The sequence below is a fragment of the Triturus cristatus genome, chromosome 5_1 (assembly GCF_964204655.1).
Source record: "Triturus cristatus chromosome 5_1, aTriCri1.1, whole genome shotgun sequence".
In the NCBI taxonomy this organism is placed as follows: domain Eukaryota; kingdom Metazoa; phylum Chordata; class Amphibia; order Caudata; family Salamandridae; genus Triturus; species Triturus cristatus.
Window position 1 is genome coordinate 1,018,268,110 of NC_140587.1, and position 26,537 is coordinate 1,018,294,646.

A 26,537-nucleotide genomic window follows, 5' to 3' on the forward strand; every position below is an offset into this window, starting at 1 on the left:
GGGATGTGGAGGCCTGGATAACCAGACTAAGGCGAAGTGTTTAGACCACTGGCCTCCCCCAGCTCATCTGCCCAGTCCTGACTTAACTGGCACTGCTGTGCCAGAGGGTCCTCAGACCCCTCCCAGTCCTCCCCTTCATCCGTGTCCTGGTAATCAGGCAGAAATGACTGAGCCGGGTCATAGGTGAAAGGCTCACCCATCGATGTCGGAGACGGCGCCGCAAGCCATCCTCAACCAGGCATGGCATATAGGAAATGTTTAGTAAATTACAAACAATTATTGTTTGTCACTAAACAAAAAATTTTTGTTAATAGAATTGAGCTCGCTAAAGGCTCTGCAAAAGCCCTTTTTAAAACTGTTCTTGACCTGTCCTCCCCGCGTTCTGTCCAATTGCAACCAAGCACAGAACTCTGTGAAAGAATTGCATCCTTCTTTTTGAATAAAGTTGACGTGATCTTCTCGGCCTTGAATGGCTTTTCGACAGGGGGAGTGACGAGTGCGATCAGAGGGGGAACTATGCCCCTAATGTAGTCTTGGAGAAATTTGAGGTTCTACCTCTTGTCCAAGTTCGCACTCTTTTGGAAACAGCTAGATCGGGTTCACCTTATGACCCCTGCCCGGTGTCCATCGCAAAGTCAGTAGCCGAACCTCTGAGTAAAGCGCTGACCCCAGTGTTTAACTCTATGATTGAGACCGGATGTTTCCCCAGGCTCTGGGAAAAAAGCATCAATCCTACCCCTCCTAAAAAAAAACAACTTAGACCCATTGGAACCCTTTAACTTCCGCCCTATATCTAGGCTCCCATTACCAGCCAAAATGGTGGAAAAAGCCCTCAACACACAATTAGCGGCCTTTCTTCTCAGATCACAGACGTTAGACGAAACGCAGTATGGTTTCCGAAGTGGTCACAGTACAGAATCAGCACTTCTGAAAACCACTGATGAGATCAGAAGGGCCGTAGATTCGGGAGGAAGAACAGCCTTGATACTATTAGATCTATCCACTGCCTTTGACACAGTCCACCATCAACGTTTGTTGGATAGGCTGTGGGCATGCGGTATTCAGGGCAAAGCCTGGTATCTCATAAAATCCTTTCTTGTTGACCGATCACAGGTGGTTTCCATGGGTGACTACCGTTCAAGACCGTTTATCTTACCGTGCGGTGTCCCCCAGGGTTCTTCCCTGAGCCCGACCCTGTTTAATATCTATGTGTCCTCATTGGCGCCCATTGTTAAAACCTTGGGTTTTGATTTAACATCCTATGCAGACGATACCCAAATAGTGGTATCCTTGCAGCCAGGACAGGAGGGCAGCCTGGTAAATAGATTTCATGATTGCATGGTGGCAGTGAGCCACTGGATGGCGGAAAACTGCCTAAAGCTGAACTCCGATAATACTGAGGTCATTGTGTTCGGAAATGCACCAATCCTTTGGAATGATAAATGGTGGCCTGCTAGTATGGGGAACCTCCCGGTCCCAGTTCAAAAAGTAAAAAAATTGGGAGTAATTGTAGACGACAAGCTGAATCTGGCGGCCCAAATTAATTCTGTCTCTTCTTCTACAACGTTTGGGCTGCGGACAGTGAAAATAATTCTGGCTTTCCTGCCGTCAGGAAGCCAGAAAACAGTAGTCTCGGCCTTGGTGATGTCCAGACTTGACTACTGTAACAGTCTCTATTTAAACATCCAGGAACGTTTTCTGAATAAGCTTCAAAGGCTACAAAACGCAGCGGCCAGACTACTGACCGGGATTCCCAAATTTGCACCGATTTCCAAAGAAATTCAGAAGCTATATTGGCTTCCAGTCAGGAAAAGGATACTCTTCAAAAAACTAAGCACGGTTTTTAAGGCTCTCCATTCGACCGGGCCTGACTATCTGCAAAAGCATTTAAAGTGGTACATACCCACTAGAAATCTCCGGTCATTGGGTGCGAAATTGGCTTTTAAACCCCAAGATAAAAAAGCTCTCATGGGGTGGCCGAAGATTTGTCGTGGGGGCGGCTAAGGCTTGGAATGAGCTTCCGGCTCAGCTCAGAAATCTGCCTCATCTTCTATCCTTTAGAAAGGCATTAAAAACATGGTTATTCACCCTCTAAATCTGCGCATTTCACAGTAAGCTCCTTGGTATTTTAGATACATAGGATTTGGTAACAGCGCCAGGACACCCCAGGGTAACCGTTGCGCTCTATAAATTAATTTAACATAACATAACATGGCGCCTCAGGGCAACCGTAGATGAAAGTGCTCTGCCCAGTGAGTCAGTTGGAGCAAATCCGCATCATATTTTGAACTTTGCTGCATCTTTCCAGTCGGCATCAACCTGAGTGCCTGGGCCTCCCATGGGACCTGTGGTAGCACTTGCACAACCATGTCCCACAGAGTGTGGAAGTAACAGCCCAATAAGCATGCAGTATTTCCGGACCAAAATGCCAGGCTGGTGAAAGAAAAGATCTTTTTACCCAAGGAGTTCAGCCTCCCTATCTGAGGCAGCGGTAGGGAATGCACTGTGGGACGTTGAGGCCTGGACCACCAGGCTCTCTGGAGTAGGGTGCTGGGTGAGAAAGTTTGGGTTCCAGGCAGCAGGGTGGTAGGAAATCATTCTATTCACAGGAGCCCCTGTGTTAGGTTTGGACCAGGTCCCCAAAAGGATATCAGTGAAGGTGTCATTGAAAGGGAGTAGTGGTTCAGATGTGGAGATTCCCTGCTGCAGCACCTCTGTCAAGATATTAGTCTTGACTGCCACTGAGAGCAAGTGTAGGCCATGGACCTCAGCCGCCCTTTGCACCGCCATTGCATATGAAGCTCCCTCCTCATTAGCCATGGTAGGGGGAGGTATCCATTTCACTGGCTTCACCCAGTTCTTCACACCAGTCCATGCTAGGGTCTTCCTCATATGGCTGATAATCGTCAGGGACCCCCCTCCCATTCTTCCTCAAGTTCCAGCCCAAGAGAATAGGGCTCAGGCTCCAATCTAGTAGGCAAGGCTCCTGTCGGCACAGGAGTTGCCGTCGGGCGCTGCCCATTCGGCTCCGTCTCAGACGGATAAATGGGGATGGTGCCATCGGCACCATTGGCATCAGGACCAGTGTCGGGGAAGGTAGAGTTGGTACAACCGGTGTCGGTCTGGATCCAGGAATGGATCCATGGGGGTCCACTAGGGCGGGTCACCAGCCTGGAACTAGATGGGGTCCCCTTCGACCCCGTGGGGCCCGAAGGTGAGCCGCCCAAATATATATTTTTTTTTTGCAGAGTTTTATATAGCGCGAACTTGACCCAAATCCAATCAGAGCGCTTTACATAGCACCAGTTACGTTACATTAGGACACACATTCATTCTTTGTTAGGCACGGGGAGATTAACTGATTTGCCCTGAATCACAGGATGTTCAGCATCATTACCGAGACTCGAACCCAGTTCCCCAGGTCCGAGGTCGAGCGCCATAGCTGTTAGGCCAACTCCTCTCTATAAGGCCCATGGCCTCATAGAACTCTAAGATGGGCGTGGGTTTCTACGGCTCCCAGAAAATCAGGAAAGAGTGGAGTTGGCTGAGGAGCAGACTCTTCTGCAGAGCCAGGCCTCGAACATTGACACACTGTAGTCGGCCCACGGATGAGGAGAATTCGAAGACGTCTTCAACTTCTTTTTTTCTCAATGACTTGGAATGGATGAATGACCTCGGACTCCACGAACGCTCCTGGGACCTTCCTCCCAAACTGGACCTCAATTTACGTGGAGTCGCATGCCTGGCTGCCATGAGCTTTAGGGACAGCTCACTTAAACCCTTTGAGTTCATAACAGCAATCGGAGCACGACTTTGGTCTGTGGTCACACTCCAAATTCCACAGACAGACAAGTTGTCGATTTGTCACCGACATCGGCCAATGACCGACCGGCTTACAGGGCTTGACTCCTGTTTTCCTAGATGACATTTTCCTAACACACCAGGTGGAAAACCTCAAAAAACAATCCAGTCAAATAATGACTGAGGAGGTAACACTTCTCCAGATCAGCCCTGGCTGGCATGGAAAGACAGGAACTGACGTCAGGGGGCCTGAATGGTGCAACGCTACCGTTCAACGCCACTTACCGGCGTGCGGGGGTACTGCTCACGAAAAATCTTCTGATCAAGTCCGACACCTAAGAAATTTAAAGGTAATGAATCTACAGCTAGAAATCTCGATCCGATAGATAGAAATTGAAGCAAGATGGTATAATGAAGAGAAGTAGAGAGCAGCTAACAACTCCTGGAACTGGCTTCTGAATAGCAGGAAATTATAAAATAAAGTCCAGCAAACACTGAATATATAAGATCAAAGAGCCCTGAAAGATTAAAAAAATATTTTAAAAAAAGATCAAAGAAAAAAGTTGTCCGGTACACATGTACAGCTGCTCCATTAGGCAGGAATTTTGCTTTGAGAAAATGTTATACAGGAGAAATGATCAAGAGGAGGAAGTGCCAGGAATTTATTATGTTTCTACTCCGCACACCTCAAAAGCAATTTTCCTTCAGTCTTTATCTGGGATGTGTGGTGACAGATGGGGTGCAGAAGTCACAAACGAACAAGTAAATGGAAAAGCATTCATGTGTAAGCAAGAAAAAATAAAAACCTATAAAATGGGTGTTTCAAATAAATGATTTTGCCAAGTTACCTTCATGTCCAAGTGAGCAATCCTACAGTTATGAAGATACTGCACAGCATCAAGAATCTCCTTGAGGTACATTGTGATCTTCTCCTCAGTGAGGTTCCTCCATCGTACCACATAGTCTAGAAGACGACCTTGGTCAGCCCTGCCAAGTGGTATATTAAACATACAGTTGGATGAAATGTAAAAATCAGAAGAGTTTCTAAATGTTTAAACATTTTCCAGAAGATGTGTACGTGCCATGCAATTCTTAAGGCCCGCTGATATCAAGGTATCCAACAAACTAGGTGGTTTGTTTATTGTTCATAATCTTAACTATGGCTCTTTGCTTCTCTGTACACAGCTGTAATAAAACCTCACCATAGCGCATTTAAGGGTTCTTTCATCAAAACGACTGTTATTGCCTGCTATACTGTTAACCAGTATTCAACAGAGATAACACCATCTGATAATAAATAAGCAACGTTCCATTAACTTCAGGGTAAGATGGATTTGATAAACAAAGTTAACCATGCATAAACAAATTCTCATTGGTTTAAAAGCATTAGACCAAGAACTTTTTTTTCTCAGTAGAGTCCTCTGAAGCACAACAAACTACCCAAGAAGGTGACTTTACACATCAGTGACTGAATCCAATGAGGATAAAATGTATCTAGTTTTTAATGTCGCATAAAGAAAGGACTCTAACCTCACCCATTTGGGTCCAAATGAACAAGGTAATGATCTTTCTGGTAGAGACGCTTGCTAACCGCAGATTCCTAACCTTTTGAATATACCCCAGCACTATCTCTGGGAGTTGATAGGTGGCAGAGTGAGTGTCACAGTGAGGTTCCCCACTGATGCCATTCCGCTCTGGAAGTGACGTTCAGAGCCTATATAGGCACCACTCCTGCACACTGATGTTTCGTTTAGAAGCTGTCCGCACCCCCAGAAGCAGAGCCCCAGTAGTAAATTAACTGTGAGCAGTGTAGAGATTCGTAGACTTGGGATCTTATTTATAGAGTTCAACTCAAAGAACAGGAAGGATGAAAGGATTGATGAGGAATCTGCAGTTAGATGGAGTCACTAACTGAAGAGCATAACCATAGGTAATAGGTACTTCTGCTAGAGACTTACAACCATAAATTCCTTATCTTTTGAAAAGATTCTATGGAGGTGGGTCTGTGAAAGGATCAAACCAAAAAACATCCTGTAGGACCAACTGGGCGAAATGTGCCTCAAGCAAACCTGGCTGTCCAAACAGTAGTTATTCAGGAGCGCATAGATCAACACCCACATACCTGCCTGGTACATGTCCGGGACAGGAACTCCGCATGCCAAAACAGTGGTAGCAGCTTTGAACCTGGTGGAATGAGTTTGCAGTTCACCAAAAAGCTGCTTTTTGACCGGTGCATAGCAGACCCTTATGCGGAGCATGATTCAGTGGGAAATGGTCCTTTTCTGCATGGCCTTGCATTTCTTTGCTCCAGGAACTCCACATAAAATGATCATCCATCCGGTGATCTCCTGTACAATCAATGTTAGAGATCAAAGTTCTTTTGAGGTCCAAGCGAAGCAGTCTCTACAACCCCTTAAGAGGGGTGAAGCAGAGAAAAGAATATCAGCGAGGTTATCTGTTGACCGACGTAGAACAGCATCACAACTTTTGGCAAAAAGGATGCTAGCGTTCGCAGAACCAGCCTGTCTGGGAAGAAAGTGGTGTACCACAGGTTGAAACATGGAGTTTGAAATGTACTCACTGGCTGCTTCGATGTTATGGTAACGAGAAACAATGTCTTGAGGGACAGGTGTCAAAAAACTAAAAGTGAGTACACTTCAAATATGTGAGGACCAAGTTAACGGCCCACTGTGTCATGACAAAAGGAGAGGGAGAAAACAGATGGCGTAGACCTTTCAAAACCACATAATAGGTGATTTAAACAATGAGGACTGGTCCTGCAAAAGTAAAAAGGGGAAAAAGGCACCATTTAACTGTGCCCAGAGCAAGGTCTTGCAGAGCGAGGGATAAAATAAACAAAATGTCACACAACCTTGCCTGGAGAGGGGTCAATCTGGTGTGTGCAGAACCAAGCCACAAATCTGTACCAACGATAGGCACAGACTGTTTTTGTCGAGGGATGCCTGGCTGCCAAGATGACATCAATCACCTCCAGAGGAAGGTTGACTGTGTTCAGCAGTCACCACTCAATCTCCAATCATGAAGGTGGAGATTGCAAAAGCTTGTTGACGAACAAGGCCCTTTTGCTGTGGCAGTAGATACTCCCGGTAGGGCAGCCTGATCAAAGGACAGATGCTCATTCGCATGAGTTCTGGATACCATACTCTTCCTAACCTGGGGCCACTAGGATGATTTCAGCCTAGTTGGTCCTAATCTTCTTCAGAACTCCGGACAGGAGAGGAATTGTGAAAAGACATACAGGAGTCCCAAGTTCCACCTGTAGGATCTGCTTTCATGGTAAACCCCACTTTTTGCCTGGTATCAGTCTGTTTTTGACTTAGTCTGCTGGGATCCTCCCAATCAGGACCCCAGCATCTGTGGTTTAGCCCATAAACGGACATGGTAAGTACTGTGGTACTTCCACAATTGGCTACTTGTGTACACTTATAAGCCCCAGTATATGGAAATAAGGTACACAGGGCATAGGTGCACCAGGGGTCTCCAACGGGCTGCAGCATGTATTGTGTCACCCATAGGAGCCCACTTAAACTGTGATTACAGGCTTGCCATTGCAGCTTGTGTGAGTTGGTGCTTGCAACTCACAACAGATGTACGAGTTACTTACCTTCGGTAACAATGTATCTGGTAGAGACGATTCTAGCCGCAGATTCCTTCACATAGAATTATCCCCATGCGTGAGACTGGATCCGGAAACCTTTTGCCACAGCATCCCTGCGCGCCTGAGGCAGGGCGGCATCACGCGACTCCGTCCAGGCGTCGTACGCGACGTCAGCGAGGTCACATAAGACCCGCCCCGGCGCGCCCACGTCAGTTTTCTTCGGAGAACTTTTCCGCACCACAACGCGGAACCACCAGATAAAAAACTGTGGGAGCATGGAAACAGTGTGCAAAGAGCAGAAGACTGGGAAAGAAAACGTGACCAACAACACCACCAGGGTAGTGCCAAAACCGCAGAACCCAAGGGCAGGGAAAGAAGAAGAACAAGCAGAAACCTGCGCAGTCACCCTGCCCGCACATAGACAACCTCCCATCCCTGTGCCCCGGTGGCAAGAACAGGCGTAAAGTCATGGCACACGAAGGAAGCCCACCCCCCTCATCCTGAGCAAGGAATGTGACAAGTCCCAAGACAGACAGGGACAACAAATCTCCAAGCCACCCCAACCTAGAGGGGAACCACCCACAAGAGACAAGGGCAAGACAAGGCCAGATGACCCTTAATCAGAGGATAGCAATGGAAGGAAGGGAGGGGAGGGAGGACAGGGATAGAAAGCAATCCCCCCCAAACCTGGAGTAGCCAGAGCAGCAGGGCATCGGAGCACCGGAACCCCATCCTCCAAGGACCAAAGGAGGAATGAACCGCCCCCAGACGGAGCCACCGATCAAGAACAAGGAAGGCACTCACAGGAGACACAGTCCCCCACCGGGAGTCGAGTACCGAAGACCAACCCAAGGGTCTGAGCCGAATAGGGGAGGAAGGGCGGGCCGTGAAGGAATCTGCAGCTAGAATCATCTCCACCAGATACATCGTTACAGAAGGTAAGTAACTCGTACATCTGATAGAGACTACTAGCCGCAGATTCCTTCACGTAGAATAGATACCCTAGCAAAACCCCCTGGGAAGGAGGGTCTGTGAAAGGACCCCACCTGCCAATGCAGAACAGAGGGCCCCACATCTGTGGACCAGGTAGAACCTCGCCCCTGCCAGGCCAAGGGAACACCCACAAGCAGGACCCCACCGACCCCAAGGGGATGTAGGAGGGAAAGAAGGCTGAAGAGGCTCGTACACTCACAGCAGAGGAACCAAGGGCAAGGACTGAGAGGTTGAAGCACCCCACTCCCCCACAAGGCAACATAGCTTCCGCCCAATGCCAAGACAGGAAAAGCGGAAGAAAAAGAAGCCTAGAGGACCCAAGGAAACTAGGGAAAGAAGGCGAAACCAATCCAGATGGAGAGCAGCCTGCCAGCCAGAATAGCGCCGGCAGTCAAAGCCAGAAGCAAGAAGAACAGCCCGAGGCCCCAGGAAGGCAGAGTAGGCGACGCCCGGCAAGGGAGACACAGGATCATCCCAGACCTCAGGACAGGAGCAGGGAGAGGAGGAGATGCCCGGGCCACCACTACGAGTGGCCGCGCACACGACCTAAGGAAGCAAAAGCAACCTACCTAAACGCCATGGAGAACAGGCACCCGAAGGCGACCAGAACCCTCTACCAGTGCGCAAGCCATATGACAGCTACCACTACCCCACATAGGGTACGTTAAGTCCCAAGACATGGGAACCCTTTTTGGAAGAACTACTGCAGCAGAGGAAAAACACAAAAGAGCTACGGGAAAAAAACACCCTCGCTGAAGGCTTGACAAGCAGCCCAAGCAAAGCAGAAGGCACAATCTCAGGGCTAAGTCTGCGCAACAACTCCTGCATCAAACTGAAGGTCGATGAGACGCTCCCGAATATTCTCAGGGAATACTCTATCCCGAAGCCAAGCATGGCGACGGAGAGCGACAGAGGAGGCCAGGGCCCGGCCCAGCACCTCCGAGATGTCCAGAGCGGAGCAGGGAATAAATGCCGCAAGCTCCCGGCCATCCAACGCATGATGCCGCAAGTCCACCAGGCCAGACTCCTGGGCCGCTGCAGATCCCAAAGACTCCGCCGAGTCCCACAAACAGGAGGAGGCCCTAGCCAGCACACACAGCTCCAAGAGTCCAGCCAGCGGAACTCTCGGGAGTCAACAGCGATGGCAGGGAGGGAAAAGCAGTTCGCAAAAGGGGGCTGGCGGCTGAGGGGTGAAGGGAAAGACACGCTGGGTCACGCGGCGCGGGGAGGTGCCGGTGCAGAACATGCTGAGGCACCGGGTCCCCTGAGGCAGGACGCTTCCAAGCCCCCGTCAGGGAAGAAAGGAGCAAACCTTCAAAAGGGAAGTAAGATTTCCCTCCCACCAGAGCCCTGGTGGAGGACCTCCAATAGATGGTCCGCCGGAAAGTGAGCCACCGGATCACCCATGCACAGGATGCCCACAGCCGTGGACACCGCTTGAGCGAAGGACGCACCAGCCCCGTAGGACCCCGCGGCGGAGAAATCAGCTCCTCCGTGGGCGACGGCTGCAAACTAAGGTAGCTGTCCCCGAGGCCAAGCGGGGCGCGCAAGGGCGAGACCTGGAAGTCAGAAGGAGCCGAAGAATGAGGGACCTGCCGCTCTTTCGACGAACACCTCTGCCCCAGGAAGGGCAGGGAGCCGCCCTTCGACGCCGGTGAAAAAGACACCACACGGCGACCAGTCTCCGGGGAGGACGACGCCAATATGCATGCCTCCGGAGAAGAAGGAGCACTTGAAGACGAATCCATGGTACGACCCCTGCACGGAGCCGTAGAATCCGCTGCCCGAGGTAGGACGTCGGCACCAGCCGGCGTCGCTGGACAAGGGACCTCCAAGTTACCCCGCGCAGGGGGACCGGAGTAGAGCTGGAGCCGCACCAGCTCCGGGGCGGTGCTGGAGTGACGCCGACCCGACCCCCGCTGAGGCAGCCACCTGTGCAGGGGATTGAGACAGGCCTGGGGAGTGGCACGAAGGCCTCCAACAGCCGCGGCCCAGAATGAGGCGAAGATCGCTCGGCAACCCATGCGGTGGTGCCAGGGCCGATTCAACCTCCGACTCGCCCTCCGACAAGGCAGCCACCTGTGTGGAGGGACGAGAGAGGCCCAGAGAGGGACGAGGGGTCTTCCCTCGGCCTCGACCTGGAGCGGGACGAGGAGGGTCCACCGACCTCCGTGGCTCCGCGCAGTCCAGCTGCTGCCGGCGCCGTAGCAGCGTCACCTCGGCCTTAAACAGGACCACCCTGTCAAAGGACCGAGAGGGACTCAGGGATGCGACCCGAGCCCCGGCGACCTCCCGTGATACCACATGGACCCCGCGGGAGTTTGCGGCGAGGCAGAGACGCCGTGGCCTGAAGGAGGTGCCCCAGAGGAGCCGCACCCCAACAGTACCACATCCTCCAAGCCTGGATCTGAACCAGTCGGCGCCGGGGCCGGAGCCACAGGCGGCACCGCAGAGGGCCCTGCGCAGAGCGGAAGGAGGAGGAGACGCCAGCGAGGCCTGCAAAGCCACCGCGTATGTCTCCATTTGGACTCTCGACGCCCCAACACCGGGAAACGGTGGATAGGACGACACGCGGGGCCGCATCACCCGCGGAGAGTCCCCGGCCCCGGGAGGCCAGAAACCAGCCCCCGGGGACAAACTTACCCACCGGGAAGCGATGCTCACGTGACATCGGAGAAAGGCGATGACGACGACCACGGCCGAGTCTGATGCCGTCCGTCGAAGCAGACAGAGGGGAGGACGTCGACCTGGAGAGACGCGCCGAGAGAAGTTTCATCTGGAGCTCCTGCCGCGACTTCAACTGTTGGCACTGCGTACAGTCTGTGGTGATCCTCCCCCAAACACCACATACAAATGAGCCGAGGGTCCGTCGCCGACATAAGATGCCCACAAGACGTGCAAGACTTAAAGCCCGAAGGCATTCGCACACTGTTCCACTAAAATATGGAAGAAAAAAGGGGCCTAACAGGCCCATAGCAAGGATCGGATCTGCGTTGCACGCGGAAAAGGAAATAACTGACGTGAGCGCGCTGAGGCGGGTCTTATGTGACCTCGATGACGTCACATACGCGGACGATGCGGGGCGGAGTCGCGTGATGTCGGCCCGCCTCCGGCGCGCAGGGATGCTGTGGCAAAAAGTTTCCGGATCCAGTTTCACGCCTGGGGATAATTCTACGTGAAGGAATCTGCGGCTAGTAGTCTCTATCAGATATAAGTTTCCTTATATATGAGGTCACTGAATTTAAAACCTAGTCACCTTAGTCACCCCTATGGCAGGCTCTTCATTCCTGAGGATAGGGTACTTTATTACAAGTGTGAGGGTGGCACTGCATGAGCAGGACACCCCTAAAAAGCCCGGAGTCAATTCTCCAGGCTTTGCAAGTGCGGTCAGCCGTTTTAATACATATAGTGGACATCAGTCATTAGGAGATGTATAACTATATAATGGCTGCACCGAGCCCGGTTATGTTTGGTATCAAACATGTTGGAATCATACCTCAACACTGATTTCGGTGCTGGAAGTATGATCCCATGTACTGGGGGGGCACTTTGGGGACCCCCCTGCTGTATTCCCGATAACATCCTTTCAAAGTCTTCTGGCAAGATAGTGCGGCTGCCCACCACAGACACGAGTCTGCCCTCTTGCTGATGAGCTGTGCTCAAGCAGGGAAAGGTAGCACAATAGGTTTCCTGTCACAGGGAGGTGTGACCACCTCCTAGAAAGGATTTAGTGTATTGGGCTGGGGTCGCTTGCCAGCACACCGGACTGCTTTGAAGGGCACATTAGGTGCCCTCCTTGCATACTCGAGTTTGAGCCAGTTCATGGCACGAAACTGGACAAAGTACAGGGAAGTATCCTCCCCTCTGTCCAGGCCCTCCTCTAGGAGGAACCCTGTATTGTACCAAACCCTTTCCTTAGGGTATTTCAGGGCTCCCCTGTGGGTGGATTCTCAGATTCGTCGTGGGACCAGACTCAACCCAGAAACAACATCACTCTTCAATTGTCTGGAGACGTGAGACTTCGACTGGTACCAAGACTGCACCAAGGAAGACTCCTGTCTCTCCTGGTCTTTCTGTTTTTCAAGTCTTCTGTGTCCGTGGTTTATCCAGGTTCACCAAAAGATCTGTGGGCATCAAGGACACGCGAAGAAATCTCACTTTGAGTGAAGGAGTCACTTCCCTGCATCTGCAGGTACAGCAATGAAGCTGTCCAGTCTGCTGTTCCTGATGTCCCACGGACATCCCGAGATCAGCAACACAGGTGGTGGTTCTGTGGCTCCCAAAGGCAATTTGGAGGACAGTATCCCTCCTCTGGCTGCTGGGACTGAACCCTTGTGCACTTCTGTTGGACTTGGCCCTTCTGGCAGGTTCACCCCTGAAACTTTTTGCTTTTTAACTGTGACTTGTGTTAGTGATTTTTGGTTTCTGCGCACTTTACCACTGTGTCCCAGGGTAAAGTGCGTGCGTGTAGTGAGGTTAGCCTGCCCTCCCATAGGAATGCATGGAGGAATGTATGTGTCCCTAGTAGTTCCTGATGCGTGGGGAGTGCAGGTGCGAGTTTGGTATGTACGGACTCGTGTGATAAAATGCTGCGCGATGATGTGTGCGGCGTGCATGTATCTAGTGTGGAAGTGTGCAGTGTGAAATGAGTGCGACTTGAGGTAGCCAAGGCTTGTTGGATCTGCCCTCCAGAGATTTTCGGGCTACAATAAACTCCAGCCTCCAGCACCACAGTTCCTGAAGAACAAAGTCCTCCCTACAACTCTTCCATCGTGGGCCTCTGACTTTGGTGAGCTGCTTGAGGTCCTTTTGCGACTCATGTGCCTTCGGTTTGTGGGTCCTCTTGAGGGTAGATCTTTGCTTCAGTGGGCTCCCCTGCTTGTTTGGGGCTGCTCTGACGCTCCTGCTTTTGGCAAGTCCCTTGGACCTTGCTGGTTCCATTGGTTAACAAAGCTTGTTGATGCTCCCACCGGACACCAACCACCTGGACATTGACATCAGAAGTGAGATAGCTCGTGCATGGCTCCTGGTGTTCCTCAGCGTCGCCTGGTCCTTACAGCTGCAGCAAAAAGGCCACAGTCTTCTCTTCTGAGCCTCTCGACATTGGTATGCATTGTGCTTCTGTGCCTCCTGGTCACAGAGTGGCATAGACTAGGGGCGCGCGGCGGGGGCGACTCAAGATGACCACCCCCTAAGAAGCACCGTAACATCGAGTAACGGTCGGAGCAAAAGGGCGCCTTTCAGGCTAGCGGTGTGACATGGAAAGGATGGATTTACTCACCGGAGGCAGTAAGGAGTACTGAGGCGATTTTTTGGACCTGGGATTGGTCTACTCAGATACCTTTTCCTTCATTCTTTTTCTGCCTCAGTGATCCCTCACATTGCAGCTGCCATTTTGTGCTTTTGCTTCGAGCACTTCTTTTTGGCAATATCGTCAGCATGTGAATAGTTTTGGGGGCATTGAGCAACGCGGTTGCTAAACAGTTTAAACTACAGCAGAATGTGTTTTTTCTTTTTTCTTCTTTTTTGTTTTTTAAAACAAACCTAACAATATTACACCAAATGCTATGCTATCTTCATTATCAAGACCAAGAGAGAATTGCCCGTTTTTAAATAATTGACTGCTACGTCGTGCTGCATAAGACAAGAGGGCATGCCTGATATGTTGGCGGAAAAGCCCCTAACCGCAAAGGACAGTTATGAAGAGGCTCAAAGGGAGCGCACATTAAGTAAGTGAGAACCAGGTTCAAGTCCCACTGAGGCATCACAAAAGGGAATAGGAGGGAAAAGGTGAGTAATGCCTTTGAGAAACCTATTGACAACAGGGGACATGAAAAGAGAGGGCTGATCAGGCAACCTGAGAAAGGCTGAAAGAGCAGAAAGGTAGCCCTTGATAGTTCTGAGAGCAGAACCCTGCTGGGCCAAAGAGAGAAGGAACAATAAGATCTCAGAAAGCGGAGCAGAAAGGGGATCTACAGCTTTCGCTGTGCACCATGTCACAAACTTGTTCCACCGACAGGCATATACAGTTTTAGTTGAGGGACGCCTGGCTGCCAGAATCACATTACAGACTTCAGGAGAGGCAAGTCAAATGGAATCAACTGTCGCCGCTCAATCTCCACGCAAGGAGATGGAGGCTGGACAGGTTTGGGTGGAGTAACGTCCCCTGTTGCTGCGACAGAAGATCCTCCCGAAGAGGCAGTCGGATCGGGGGATCCACGCTCGGGATACCAAACTCTTCGAGCTCAGTCCAGTGCCACAAGAATGAAATGGGCCCGGTTGCGTCTAATCTTCTTCAGCACTCTGGGTAGAAGTGGTATAGGCGGAAAGGCGTACAACAGACCGCAACTCCACTCGCGACGAAAAGCGTTTCCGAGCGAGTGTCGCCTTGGAAACTCCAACGCGCAGAACTGCTGACGTTGTGCATTATATTCGGTGGCGAATAGACCTAACCAAGGTTCTCCCCACTGCTGAAAGAGACCTTGTGCTACTTCCGAGTGAAGACGCCATTCGTGATCCATCAGGCACCAGCGGCTGAGTTCGTCCGCCCTGGTGTTCAAAGAACCTGCCAGGTGTTGAACCGCCAAGGAAATGCCTGGACGTTCCAGCCATGTCCAGAGGTGCAAAGCCTCCTGACATAGGGTCCACGACCCCACCCCACCCAAAAGGTTGATATGGAGCTTGGACTCCGCCGGAGACCAGAGGCCTCTGATCTCTGCCTCTCCCATGTGGCTGCCCCATCCCAGGAGGGACGCATCCGTCACCACTGTGTGCTCCGGTTGGGGAACGGAGATCTGCTGCTGACCCAATGCTGGTCCGTGAGGCACCACTGTAAGTCCTGTGCATGATTGGTGAGCAGGATGCAGGAGGCCATGAGGCCCAGCAGCCTCAGTGTCTTCCTGACCGAAACCCAGGACCTGGGCCGAAAGATCGGAATCATAGGCTGACTCTGCGAGGAGCTCGGACTGCCTGGGGGCCTTCACCTGCTGTGTGGCGTAGAGTGTGGTGACCGCGTCGGAGCGACCGGGCAGGTGAGGAGGGGCCTAGCAGTATTTGTGGCCCGCTGTACGTGCTGGCGATAAATTGCTGCATGGGCTGCTATCTGTCGTGAAGCAGCTGACTGGGCCTGTGGGCGCTGAAGACTGCCTCCCACCCCCCTCGTCTGTCATAGCTGGGTGATAACCGGGTGTGTGACCTGGTGGGTAGAGGGCATTGACGCTGTTCCTAGGGTCCACGTGAACCTGGTGAAGATGGTGCACATATCAGACTACACGGAAAGCGCTTGGTGGTGGGGTAGTTTGGAGCGGTTCTTTGGCTTGCATTTTCTGTGTTCTGTTGATCTGGGGTCTGCCATTTTGTGCCGAGGTTGTTGTGACTGTTACTCCGGGCCCACCATCTTGTTGGCCTCGACCGATTCCTGGATCACTGCTTGCCCCCGGTCCACGCCTTTGGTCCTGTCCATTGCCCCTGGATGGCCCCCTCTGGGATGCTCTCTGCCCCCAGACATTAATGGCCACTAATGAGGCTCCCTTATTTTCACCCCCGCCTTGAGGTCCCCCAAATTACCGAGATGACCCAATGCAGTGATTCAATTTGGCACTGGACTTAGTAACTATTGTGACCCCACCTGAGTTTGGGCCCGCTTACTCTAATCTTTTTTGGGCTCCTATGAGGTACTTGTCTTCCACTGCCGGTCTGCTAAAACTGATCTGCTTCCCATCCCCCTGTTTCTACTCCCCTCACCATTTCCATCCATCCTCCATTGGGGACATGTCCTTATATGTTTGTCTATGCAACTGTAACTAAATGTAACTATGCAAAACTGTTATTCTTGTTATCCCTGACCTCGGAGACCTGAGCAACATGGCTGATGACCGGTGGAGCTGCTAGACAGCTATGGAGGAGATCGGCCCTGGTTTTCCCTCTCGGCCGTCACTTACCCAGCCGGTCATTAGGCACGGTTCTCCTTGTCTCCCTGCTGTGTGTCCTTACTACTGTAACATTGTTTTTTGTCTGTGTTTTTACTATGCTCTTGTAACGGATGTAATTTGTATTATGTAACTCAATGTTCCTCATGTAAAGCGCTCTGATACCTCCGGGTCTAGCCAGCGCTATATAAAACTCAAATAAAAAAAATAGCCCGAATGTCCCGGACTCGCTGTTCAGGAGGATTAACCCGAAACTGCGCCATTTCCAGAGCCGTTCCGATGAAGAGGAACTTCTGAGAGGGAATCAGGTGCGACTGGGAGACAACGGCCTGGGGCGAGCCTGCCTTCAACAGCCAGTCATCGAGATAGGGGAAGACTGAAACCCCCGATCTGCGCAGATGAGCTGCGACCACCACCATCATTTTTGTGAACACCGGAGGGGCGCTGGTAAGGCCGAAAGGGAGCACGGTGAACTGAAAGTGCTCGTGGCCTACCCTGAACCGTAGGCAACGCCAGTGGGCCGGCAGGATGGGGATATGAAAATAAGCATCCTGCAAGTCCAACGCTACCATCCTGTCCTGCGGGTCTAGGGCAGACCAGACCCTGACCTCGAAAGGAGCGAAAAGCAGACCCCGAGGGAGCGCGCGTGGTGGCGAGACCCAAGGACGGGGCTGTAGCCTGAGAGTCCTTAAAGCGTTCCAGGGTGCTATCCGCCTCGACACCAAAGAGGCATGTGCCATTAAAGGGCATGTCCAACACAGTGTTCTGGACGTCCCTGGAGAAGCCAGTAGTTCGGAGCCAAGCGTAACCGCGGAGCACCACCATTGTGGAAAGAGCCCTGCCGAGGGAGTCGGCCGTGTCAAGTCCACAACGGATAGTGAATTTGGCAGCATCTCTCCCCTCGGTAATGGCCTGGGAGAGCACCGCCCGAGCTTCCACAGGGCACTGAGGCAGCACCTGTGCCACAGTGTCCCCACACAGAATGTGAGTAGCGGCCCAACAGGCACGCAGTATTCACCGTCCGCAATCCGGAACTGGCAGAAGTGAAAATCTTTTTCCCAAATTGCTCCAGTTTCTTAGATGCCTTGTCCGGAGGTGCAGAAGGGAATGCGCTCGGAGAGGCAGAGGCCTGGACAACCAGACTCTGAGGTGTCGGGTGTTGTGTGAGAAAGCTGGGGTCACCAGGTGCCGGGCGATGGTGGCGTGTTACACCCTTATCTACAGGAACCCCTGTGTAAGGTTTGTTCCAGGTGCTTAACAGGATGTCAGTAAGGGCGTCGTTGAAGGGCAGCAGGGGCTCCGCGGAGGACGACGCTGGCTGCAGCACCGCAGTCAGGAGATTGGTCCTGATAGGCACAGAAGGGAGCTCGAGGTTAAGAGCCTCAGCTGCCCTTCGCAACACCACAGAAAAAGTCCCAATCTCCTCCGTAACCATGGAGAAGGGGACAGGGTACAAGGGTGTGGAGAGAAATCCAGATCGCCTGGACCTTCCATCTCACCCTCCCAGTCTGGTTCATCCTCGCATTGAGCTGCGAGAGGGTCCTCAGAACCCTCCCAGTACTTCCCTTTGTCCACCGACTGTGGAAGAGGCCGGTAAGGACGAGGTGCCCAGGGAAATGGGAAAAACTCCCCACCTGGAATTGGAATCGGGGGATAGTAGACCAATCCAGGTTCAACGCCGCCCGGCGTCGTGTCTGGCGCCATCCCCGGTGCTGGGCCCGGTGCTGCGCCGAGGCTGGAGCTGGCGGCGCCGCTGGGAATCGTGCCGGCGTAGCCGGGGCCAAAGGCGGAGGCACAGAAGCAGAACCACCCAACAGGCCCACGGAGCCCGAAGGCGCTCTGGAGGGACCCGATGGGGCGAACAAACGGCCCATGGCCGACAGGAAGTCCTGTATTTCATCCGGAGTCGCGTGCGGGCCTGAGAAGGGCGGGTAGGTTGCAGGCAACAACGGAGGCTCCATCGGAGCCGCGGAGGAGTGACGCCTGCCCCCTCCACCGTGACCCGCGACCGGTGAGGGGTAGACTAAGAGCGACGTCGCTTTTTCGACTTCTTATGGCGCCGTGACTTACCTGTCCCCGAATCTGACAAGCGATGTGTCAGCTTCGCAACCGGTCCCTAGATCTCCCACGGGAGCAGGACCTCGAGTAGCGCGGAACCGATTGTCGGACCTCCAACAACTTTCGGGAATGCTCCTGCAAAGCTTTCGCCGCCATGTTCCGACAATCAGGGCACGCCTCGGGGTCATGGGCGTGCCCCAAGCAGAAGAGACACACATTGTGCGGGTCCGCCCCCGACATGTTCCGATGGCAGGCCCTACAGGACTTAAACCTGGGCATCCCTACTGCACCAGGAGTCGAGTACTCGGCAAAACAAGAGAAACAAGTTCTTCACCAAGTTAAAATATTAAATAGGGTACCGCTTTCTCTCGGATCTGTGCTTTCTGGCGCGGAAAAAGAAAAACTGACGTCAGCGCGCGTGGGCGCGTCTAAGTAGCTCCGACGACGTCATCTCGGCGACTACGACGCCAACATCGTACGCGGAGCCGCACGACGACGCCTGCCAACGCACAAGGGTACTGCTGACGAAAACTTTCCGGATCCAGTCTGACACCTGGGGATATTCTAAGGTAAGGAATCTATCACTAACGTGTATCTTTCAGATATTAATAGTCACAAAGATTCTTCTGGTAACACTAATAGCGTGTTAAGAAAGACCCATCCTCCCCAACGAAGTCACCTCTCCCTCTGACTTTGGAGTACATCTTGGATGTACTGCGCAATATTCAACCTTTTATGACAGAAACCACTGCGACACTTCAAAGAATTGAAGAAAAATGGTCTGGTCTGGATTCACGGCTCTTGGATGTAGAGCAAAAGATCAGTGATGCACAAGATGTTGTTGCTAAAGTGGAAAAGTGAAAAAAATGCAGAGGACTCAGAAAACTGAAATAGGCACAACAACCTACGTGTTTATGGTGTGTTCCCGAGGGCTCCGAAGGGCCGGATATGATCTCCTTTTTGAAGATTCATATTTATCAGATAGTCAGTTTGTCAAAATCTACTGATCTCAGCATTCAAAGGGCTCACAGGCCCCCAGAATACATCACCCTCTAGCAAAACACGAGGAATCATTGATTATTTCCTATTATACTCTGATCTTATGGGGATTCTCAATGCAGCAAAACAACATAAACAGATGCTCTGGTCTGGTCCAAAAATCTTTTTCAGTCAGGATGTCTCTAAACCTACTGCTACTCGCTGTAAGGAGTTTCTAGACCTCAGACCGTCGCTGCGATACATGAATGCCGTTTTTTAAAGTAACCTACAAGACAGAACTTATACTTTTGAAGATCCAGCTGAACTTAAGAAATTCATTCACGTTCACAGGGAAAAAGCTATGGAACTGACCAAAAATTGAATGTTTTCTCACTTGTTTTTTGTTTTTATTCCACAGGTTTCCCCTTCATGTCCTGTTTGATGTCACTGTTCTTATCCACGTTGTTCTCCGGTTTTGTCCTATATGCCGCACCCGTTGTGTTATCCCCCCTTATTGTTCGGTAAGTCCCCTTCAAATATGTTTATATTCAAGATTATAGTTTTCTGATACTTTTTGTGGTTATTATACTCGTCTTTCTCGGTGTCCCGCTTGGTTTGGCCTCTGTCCTTCTCGCCCCACCCCGCCTACTTCAATGTTCTTCTTTTTGTTTGTGGTCATTATGACTGAAGTCCTGTGGCTTCTTGCCATCTTCCCTTTTGCTAGAGTTCTCCTTTTGCTTCATTTCCTTATCCCTTTCACTCCCTTCTTACTATCCACCTTTATTCTTTTCTCTATGTTTTCAATTTTACTGCAGCTTCTTCTCTTTGTCACTAAGTTTTTATTTTTATGGGTTTTTTTTATCCTAAAGCTTCTTCTCTCTGTCACTACGTTTTCACTTTTTTGGTTCTCCTTTATTCTATCCCTGGACAGTCTAAATGGTTACATCAATCTAGTTGCTTTTCTCTCATTCATATCTCTCAACTCTTATTTTCTATTATTCTCGAATCTCCACCTGTTCCTTCCATCTCTAGACTTACTTCTATTCAGGATTTGCATTGCTTGTTTCTACTTTGCCTTTTTCATTTAATTTATTATACTTTTTTCAAGTTTTATAAAGTTATGTGCTATATTTGCATTAATTTTTTCCAATGAATGGTCTACGTACTATTTCTTGGAATGTCAAGGGTATCCGTAATCCAATTTAAAAATAACGTGTACTATCTCACCTTGCCAAATTGAAATGCCATGTAGCGTTACTGCAGGAAACGCACCTTAGAGAAAAGGACAAACCTTCCTTACGCAAAGCATGGGTTGGAGATGTCTTTTGTTCACCAGCAGTTAATAACAAAAATGGTGTAGTAATACTGTTTCACAAATCATTATCTGTTTATTTGCAAAATTAGGTTAAGTACACTAACGGCAGATGGCTTTTATTGAATGTTAAAGTTAACAATATTCAATTTTCTTTTTTTAATGTATACGGTCCCAATGGTATTGATTTAACATTTTGGAATGATTTCTCCACTTTCCTTTCTTCCCATGCCTCAGTAAATCTAATTTTGGGTGGTGACTGCAATCAACTTATGGATCCTTTTTTAGATCGTAAATCCCAAACCAAATTTATCCCCAATAGAATGCAAAAGTCTTTCCACTAAGCAATTACATCTAGAGGGTTGGTGGATGCATGGAGAATTTCCCACCCTGACGTTCTGGAATTTTCCTTCTTCTCTCCTGTTCATAAGTCTCATTCCCGAATAGATTACATATTTCTCACCCAATCATCACTTCAATGTATCACAAATGTTGAGATTGGATCCATTCTCATTTCTGACCATGCCCCTGTCATATTAGATATAAATTACCCCACATACACACCTACCTCACACAGATGGCGTTTTAATAAAGCCCTCCTGTTGGACACTCTATTTTTTGAACAATTTACACTGTTTATGCAGGATTTTTTTAATGATAATCTCTCCTCTGTTTCACAATTCCACCTTATTTGGGACGTCTTTAAAGCCACTGCTAGAGGGCTTATAATAGAGTTGTTTCCCGCAATAAAAAAAGGCACTTACGGCTGCAACATCAATTCTAAAACAAATCAAGGGCCTAAAGCACGAGTATTATACTACGAATTGTTCTGATACCTTGTCTAACCTCTTTAAAGCTAAAATGCAATACAATAAACAAACCTGGGACAATGCCTGTAACAATTTGCTCAAATTTAATGCAAACATGTGTTGTGGCTGGAATAAAGCTGGCAAGTCCCTACCTTAAAATCAAAAAACAAAAATCTAAGATTGGTGCTATCACAGATAGCAAAGGAATTAGACACATTACAGATACTACAATTCTTGATTGTTTTACCGAATATTATACCTCTCTCTATACCCCGGAGTCAACCCCTCCTGCTGATCAAATTGACTCGTTTTTTCAAACTATTCCCAAACCCTCTGACAACCATACGGATCTTACTTCTCTGGATAGTCCAATATCAGAACAAGAAATCACAAATGCTAATACCTAACTTCCCCAAGATAAAACACCCGTCCAGATGGTTTTACTGTACGTTTTTTTCTTCATTTCAAACACTTTTTGGTCCCTCAGCTATTATCCATTATAAAGCACTTTTTAGTTTCTGTTGTTTCACAGGGTTCTTTCATTCAAGCGATGTTGTGTCTGATCCCTAAAAGACAAGGATCCTTCTTATTGTAAAAACTACAGACCCATTTCTTTAAGTAATACGGACTGTAAGATCTTTGCCAAATTATTAGCCCTTCGTATCAATCTGGTAATCCCAGACCTAATCAATATATATTAACCAGGATTTGTTAAAGAACGGACCATTACAGACAAGTCAAGAACTCTCCTTAATATTATTTATTTGGCCTACAAAGATAATTCACCGATGGCTGCTATCGCGTTGGACGCTGAGAAAGCTTTTGACAGGGTAAATTTGGAATTCATTTTTGGAGCATTAAAATGGCATGGCTTTAGCCCTCCCATTCTTAGATACATCAAATCAAGTTTGGCCCAGACCTCTAACAAGATGTCAGCTAAAGCTTCACTATAAGGAAGCACGGACTCCTCTTCGGACTGACTCATGCAAAATGTCCAACAAAGGGTCCCTGAATACAGCAACAGATAGAAGTGGCATGTTTAAAACCGCAGCAACTCGCTTCAACATGTGTGTGAAAAAGGAGCTTACCTCTGAAGCAAATTCAGGAGGAGATAGAGGGACTGAGGCAGGAGATGATTCCAAACCACTCGCATTTCCCAGCTCAAAAACCCAACTGGTGTCCAAAGGGATTGGATCTGATTGGGGAACAAACACATCCTATACTCACTTGGTCCAGAAGGAATAGTGTGGGAGGGTCCACAAGAAGCCCAGAATCAAAGCCTGAGTCAGCCGGCTCTATAAGCGCTACAACCGACGCCATACAATGTCGTCGTCAGTGCCGTTTGACGACGAGCATCGTTGGAGAGGGAAAGTGGTGAGGCATCATGCAGCAACATCAGCCACATCCGATGAACGGCAGCCGGCGCCGTAAGTAGAAGCCTCTGAGGACTGTGCACTACTGGCACCGGTAACGACGTTGGTTGTTCGGAGCCAAGCGCTGACTGTGGAAACCCCGAAGGGCTGCCCTCCAGCGTCGATATGGACATGGACTTCAATATGTTTTAATTGATTTCCTCTCTGCGAGACAGAGGGGAGTGGGGGCACTTGGAGCTAGATTAGAAGGTCCAGAGTCCGTACTCCTCTGGGTAGATTAAAGCCTCCAAAAAAAGGCTGTAAGTGTGCTTAGACCAAAATCATAGAGACAGTCAGCGAGATTGTCTCATGTTGCCCTCATACACTCCCAAGGGGATGTCATGCTTTCTCCTAGGGCGGTGCTCCTCGTACGGCTGATGCTGCAATGCCCTACGGGTCCCATGAAGGGTCACTCTGGCAGAGATCTTTTTAAGAGAGATGCCGTATGATGAGTGCAGGTGAGGTGATAAGTGTGGAGGAGCAGTGAATGTGGTTGGGTGTTAAAACTGATAAGGGAGGTCGTAAGCTATCCTTTAATAAGTGGACCACCCTGCCAGTATGTGATAACTAGGTGAGGAAAGTAGCCTATAGTCATGAGCGGGAGGGGCAGAATGGCCTGCTGCAAGTAGATGTACACTAATGCACTGTGATGCTGTTAAGTTTCTGAAAGTAATCCAAAGGACATGTATAAGCACTCCATTTTAATAATATGAGAGGATGAACACATTGCTACCTTACTATAGACTTACATGATACGAGGTGCGCAGTGTAACCTATATAAACCTTTGTGTCGATATTCAGATATTTTTTGCTGTCGATCTAAAAACAATAATACCCGCCTCAAGTTATATAATTTTGGAAGATTTACAAGTGATGACAAATTACCAGTGCAGAAAAAGAAATTCCGTCGTACTTCACAAAGGTAATGCACAATATTTCAAACCACCCGGACGGCCTCCTCGATGAAAACAATCGCCTCACAGTCATTTAAAAAGACCTCAGACTCAAGTCATATGATGTGTGAAGATCCAATTGGAAATGTGCACCGTTAATGCGACTCACTAAACTTTATTGGGTGTTGAGATAATCCATGGCCTGGTACACTGCATCAATAAATATCTTGAAAACTTTATTGATAATTGTTAACACGCAGGAAATAGTGTACAACTGGTATAGAGCCCTATACCAATGACAAGAGCACCCGATGAACACATCACAATCATGACAGTGGATATATGCCTCAACAGATACCCTGCATTATAGCGTATGGCTTGCTCCCATGGAATTTCTTGATTTAATATACGCGTCACCGTGTCTAACGTGAAGATCCAATATATTTCTCTGTTTTTCCTGATAGCTTCAGGATCACAACCTGGTTTGTGGTTAATTTTTTCTAAAATGAGCTAGTCAATCGCTTCAGGTTTGTGCCCTTTCTCTAAATAATGCTTCACAAGGGGCGCCATAATTTTCTTGGTGTGGATAGCAGAGCGATGCTCTGTTAGTCGCGTAGCTTAGGACCTGGATGTTTCTCCTACGTATCCTAGTTTACTAGGACATAGTAGAAGATATACAATTTTCTTAGTCTTACAGTTGGTAAATGATCTCATAGCAATGTGATGGGAGTTGTGTTCAATGTTGCCGTTATAATAGCGTTATCACACGCTTTACACTGTGAGCACGTGTAATTCCCAACTACTGCATGGAAACCATCAAAGGTTTTCTGAAAGTAGGGCTATTCGTTGTTCATGCGAGAATGGACTATATGGTCTTTCAAGTTTTTGTAGCGCCTTTGTGAAAACATAGGACGTGGCAGTTTGTCATTCTCATACGCATTGACAATCAGAATGTGCCAATTAGCACATATGATCTGGCGAACTCTCTTATTGAGAGTTGAATGTCGAGTGACACAGACCAATTTAGGCTCTACTTTGGGTGGATGGTTTCCCAACAGATAATCCCTGTCATAGAAACGGGAACGTTTGTACGGCTCACGCACCAATCTTGTAGGATACCCTCTGGATGTGAATTTAGATTTCATCATGGTAGATCTAGTATCGTAGTCTGTTAAGTTGGTGCAGTTTAGCCTCAGCCGGAGAAACTGCCCAAACGGAATACTTTCCTTCTGAGTCTCAGGATAGTAACTATTAAAATGTAATAGTGTATTCCTAGCTGTTGTTTTGACATAGAGATCATCTTCCAAAGTTCGGTTTTCCTCCTTAATTTCTATGTCTAGAAACTCGATTTTCTGATTGCTGATGCTGCCCATGAATTTCAGGTTCATATCACACTGATTGATATCTAAGCCAAGAATTCATCAAGAAAATCTGACTCTCCACTCCAGATAAAAAAAGAAGTCATCAATATAGCGCACCCAATGGTTGATGGATTTCTAAAAAGGGCTATCTCATATATGTAAATTTTCTCAAAATTTGAAATGTAGATATTTGCTACTGTGGGAGCACAAGAGGCTCCCATGCTGACTCCCTTGGTTTGTCCGTAGAGACTCCCATTGAATTCAAAGGTATTCTCCTATAATACTACCTGAAGGATCTCTATATTAAAAACAGCACACCAGTCTATTTGATATTGTTCAATAAACCACCGTACTGCCTTTAAAGCTTCTCCCTGAGGTAGATTGCTGTATAGGGACTCAATGTCCAGAGTGACAAGAGTGTCCCTCATGGCATTGAAAGGAAGACCTTCAACAGTTCAACTTCCTTTAACTGGTGGTTGGTCAAGGTGTCCCTCAAGGTTCTATCCTTGCACCCACTCTGTTTAATCTCTATCTGGAATCATTAGGGAACCTCCTAAGCAAATCTGGAATCCTTTACTATCTCTATGCGGATGACACCCAAATCTACCTCAAGGTGTCTTCCTCACAAGATCTCTCACTACTCAACTCTACTCTCGACTCTATTCACAACTGGATGTTAGTTCATCAACTCATTCTCAATTCCTCCAAAACTGAATTCCTCCTCCTATCTACCTTTCTCTCCCCGACTCCTGTTCAATCCTGGATGGACCAGGTGAATTTACTCAACAGTAAACCCATCTTTGTCGACTACGCTAAATTCCTAGGTGTCATACTTAATAAAAGACTCAACCTAATCTCACACATCAACTCCATTGCCAAGAACGCACGTTATCAGCTGTGCCTTCTGTGGGGGATTCGTCGGTTCTTCCCCGAGAAAGACCTACAAACCTTGGTCCAATCGCTAGTTCCCTCTAGACTGGATTATTGTAACTCTCTTCTGACTGGCCTACCCAAATCTCACCTCTCTCCCCTCAAATCCGTCCTCCATTCAGCAGCTCGCTTCATTTCATGGTCCAAACGAAGTTACCACATCACTCCTATCCTGTCTTCTCTCCGATGACTTCCCACCGAGGCAAGAGCTATTTACAAAATGGCCTGCATCACCCACAAAGCCTTCACACTTCCTACCCTCGCTATCTGGCGAACAAACTGAAATTTTCTGGAAGCTTGAGACCTTCTCGGAATGCGGAAAAGCTTCTGCTTGAGCCCCCCTACTTCAAAAGGGAAAAATCAATGGCTCAATCCTTCTCAGGTAATGCGGTGAGAATCTGGAACTCGCTTCCTCCATTGCTCCGTGCCACCACCTCCATCCG

The 26,537-nt window shown here is 49.1% G+C and overlaps 1 protein-coding gene across 1 annotated transcript in view; it reads right to left on the minus strand.

Annotated features, from left to right (window-relative positions):
- The window catches only part of TRIO (trio Rho guanine nucleotide exchange factor), a 4,621,980-nt gene that overhangs the window by 49,225 nt on the left and 4,546,218 nt on the right, over positions 1-26,537 (minus strand). The window contains exon 56 of the mRNA XM_085606120.1: positions 4,650-4,788. Within this exon, the coding sequence (XP_085462246.1) occupies positions 4,650-4,788 (139 nt within the window). The remainder of the gene's footprint in view (positions 1-4,649; positions 4,789-26,537) is intronic.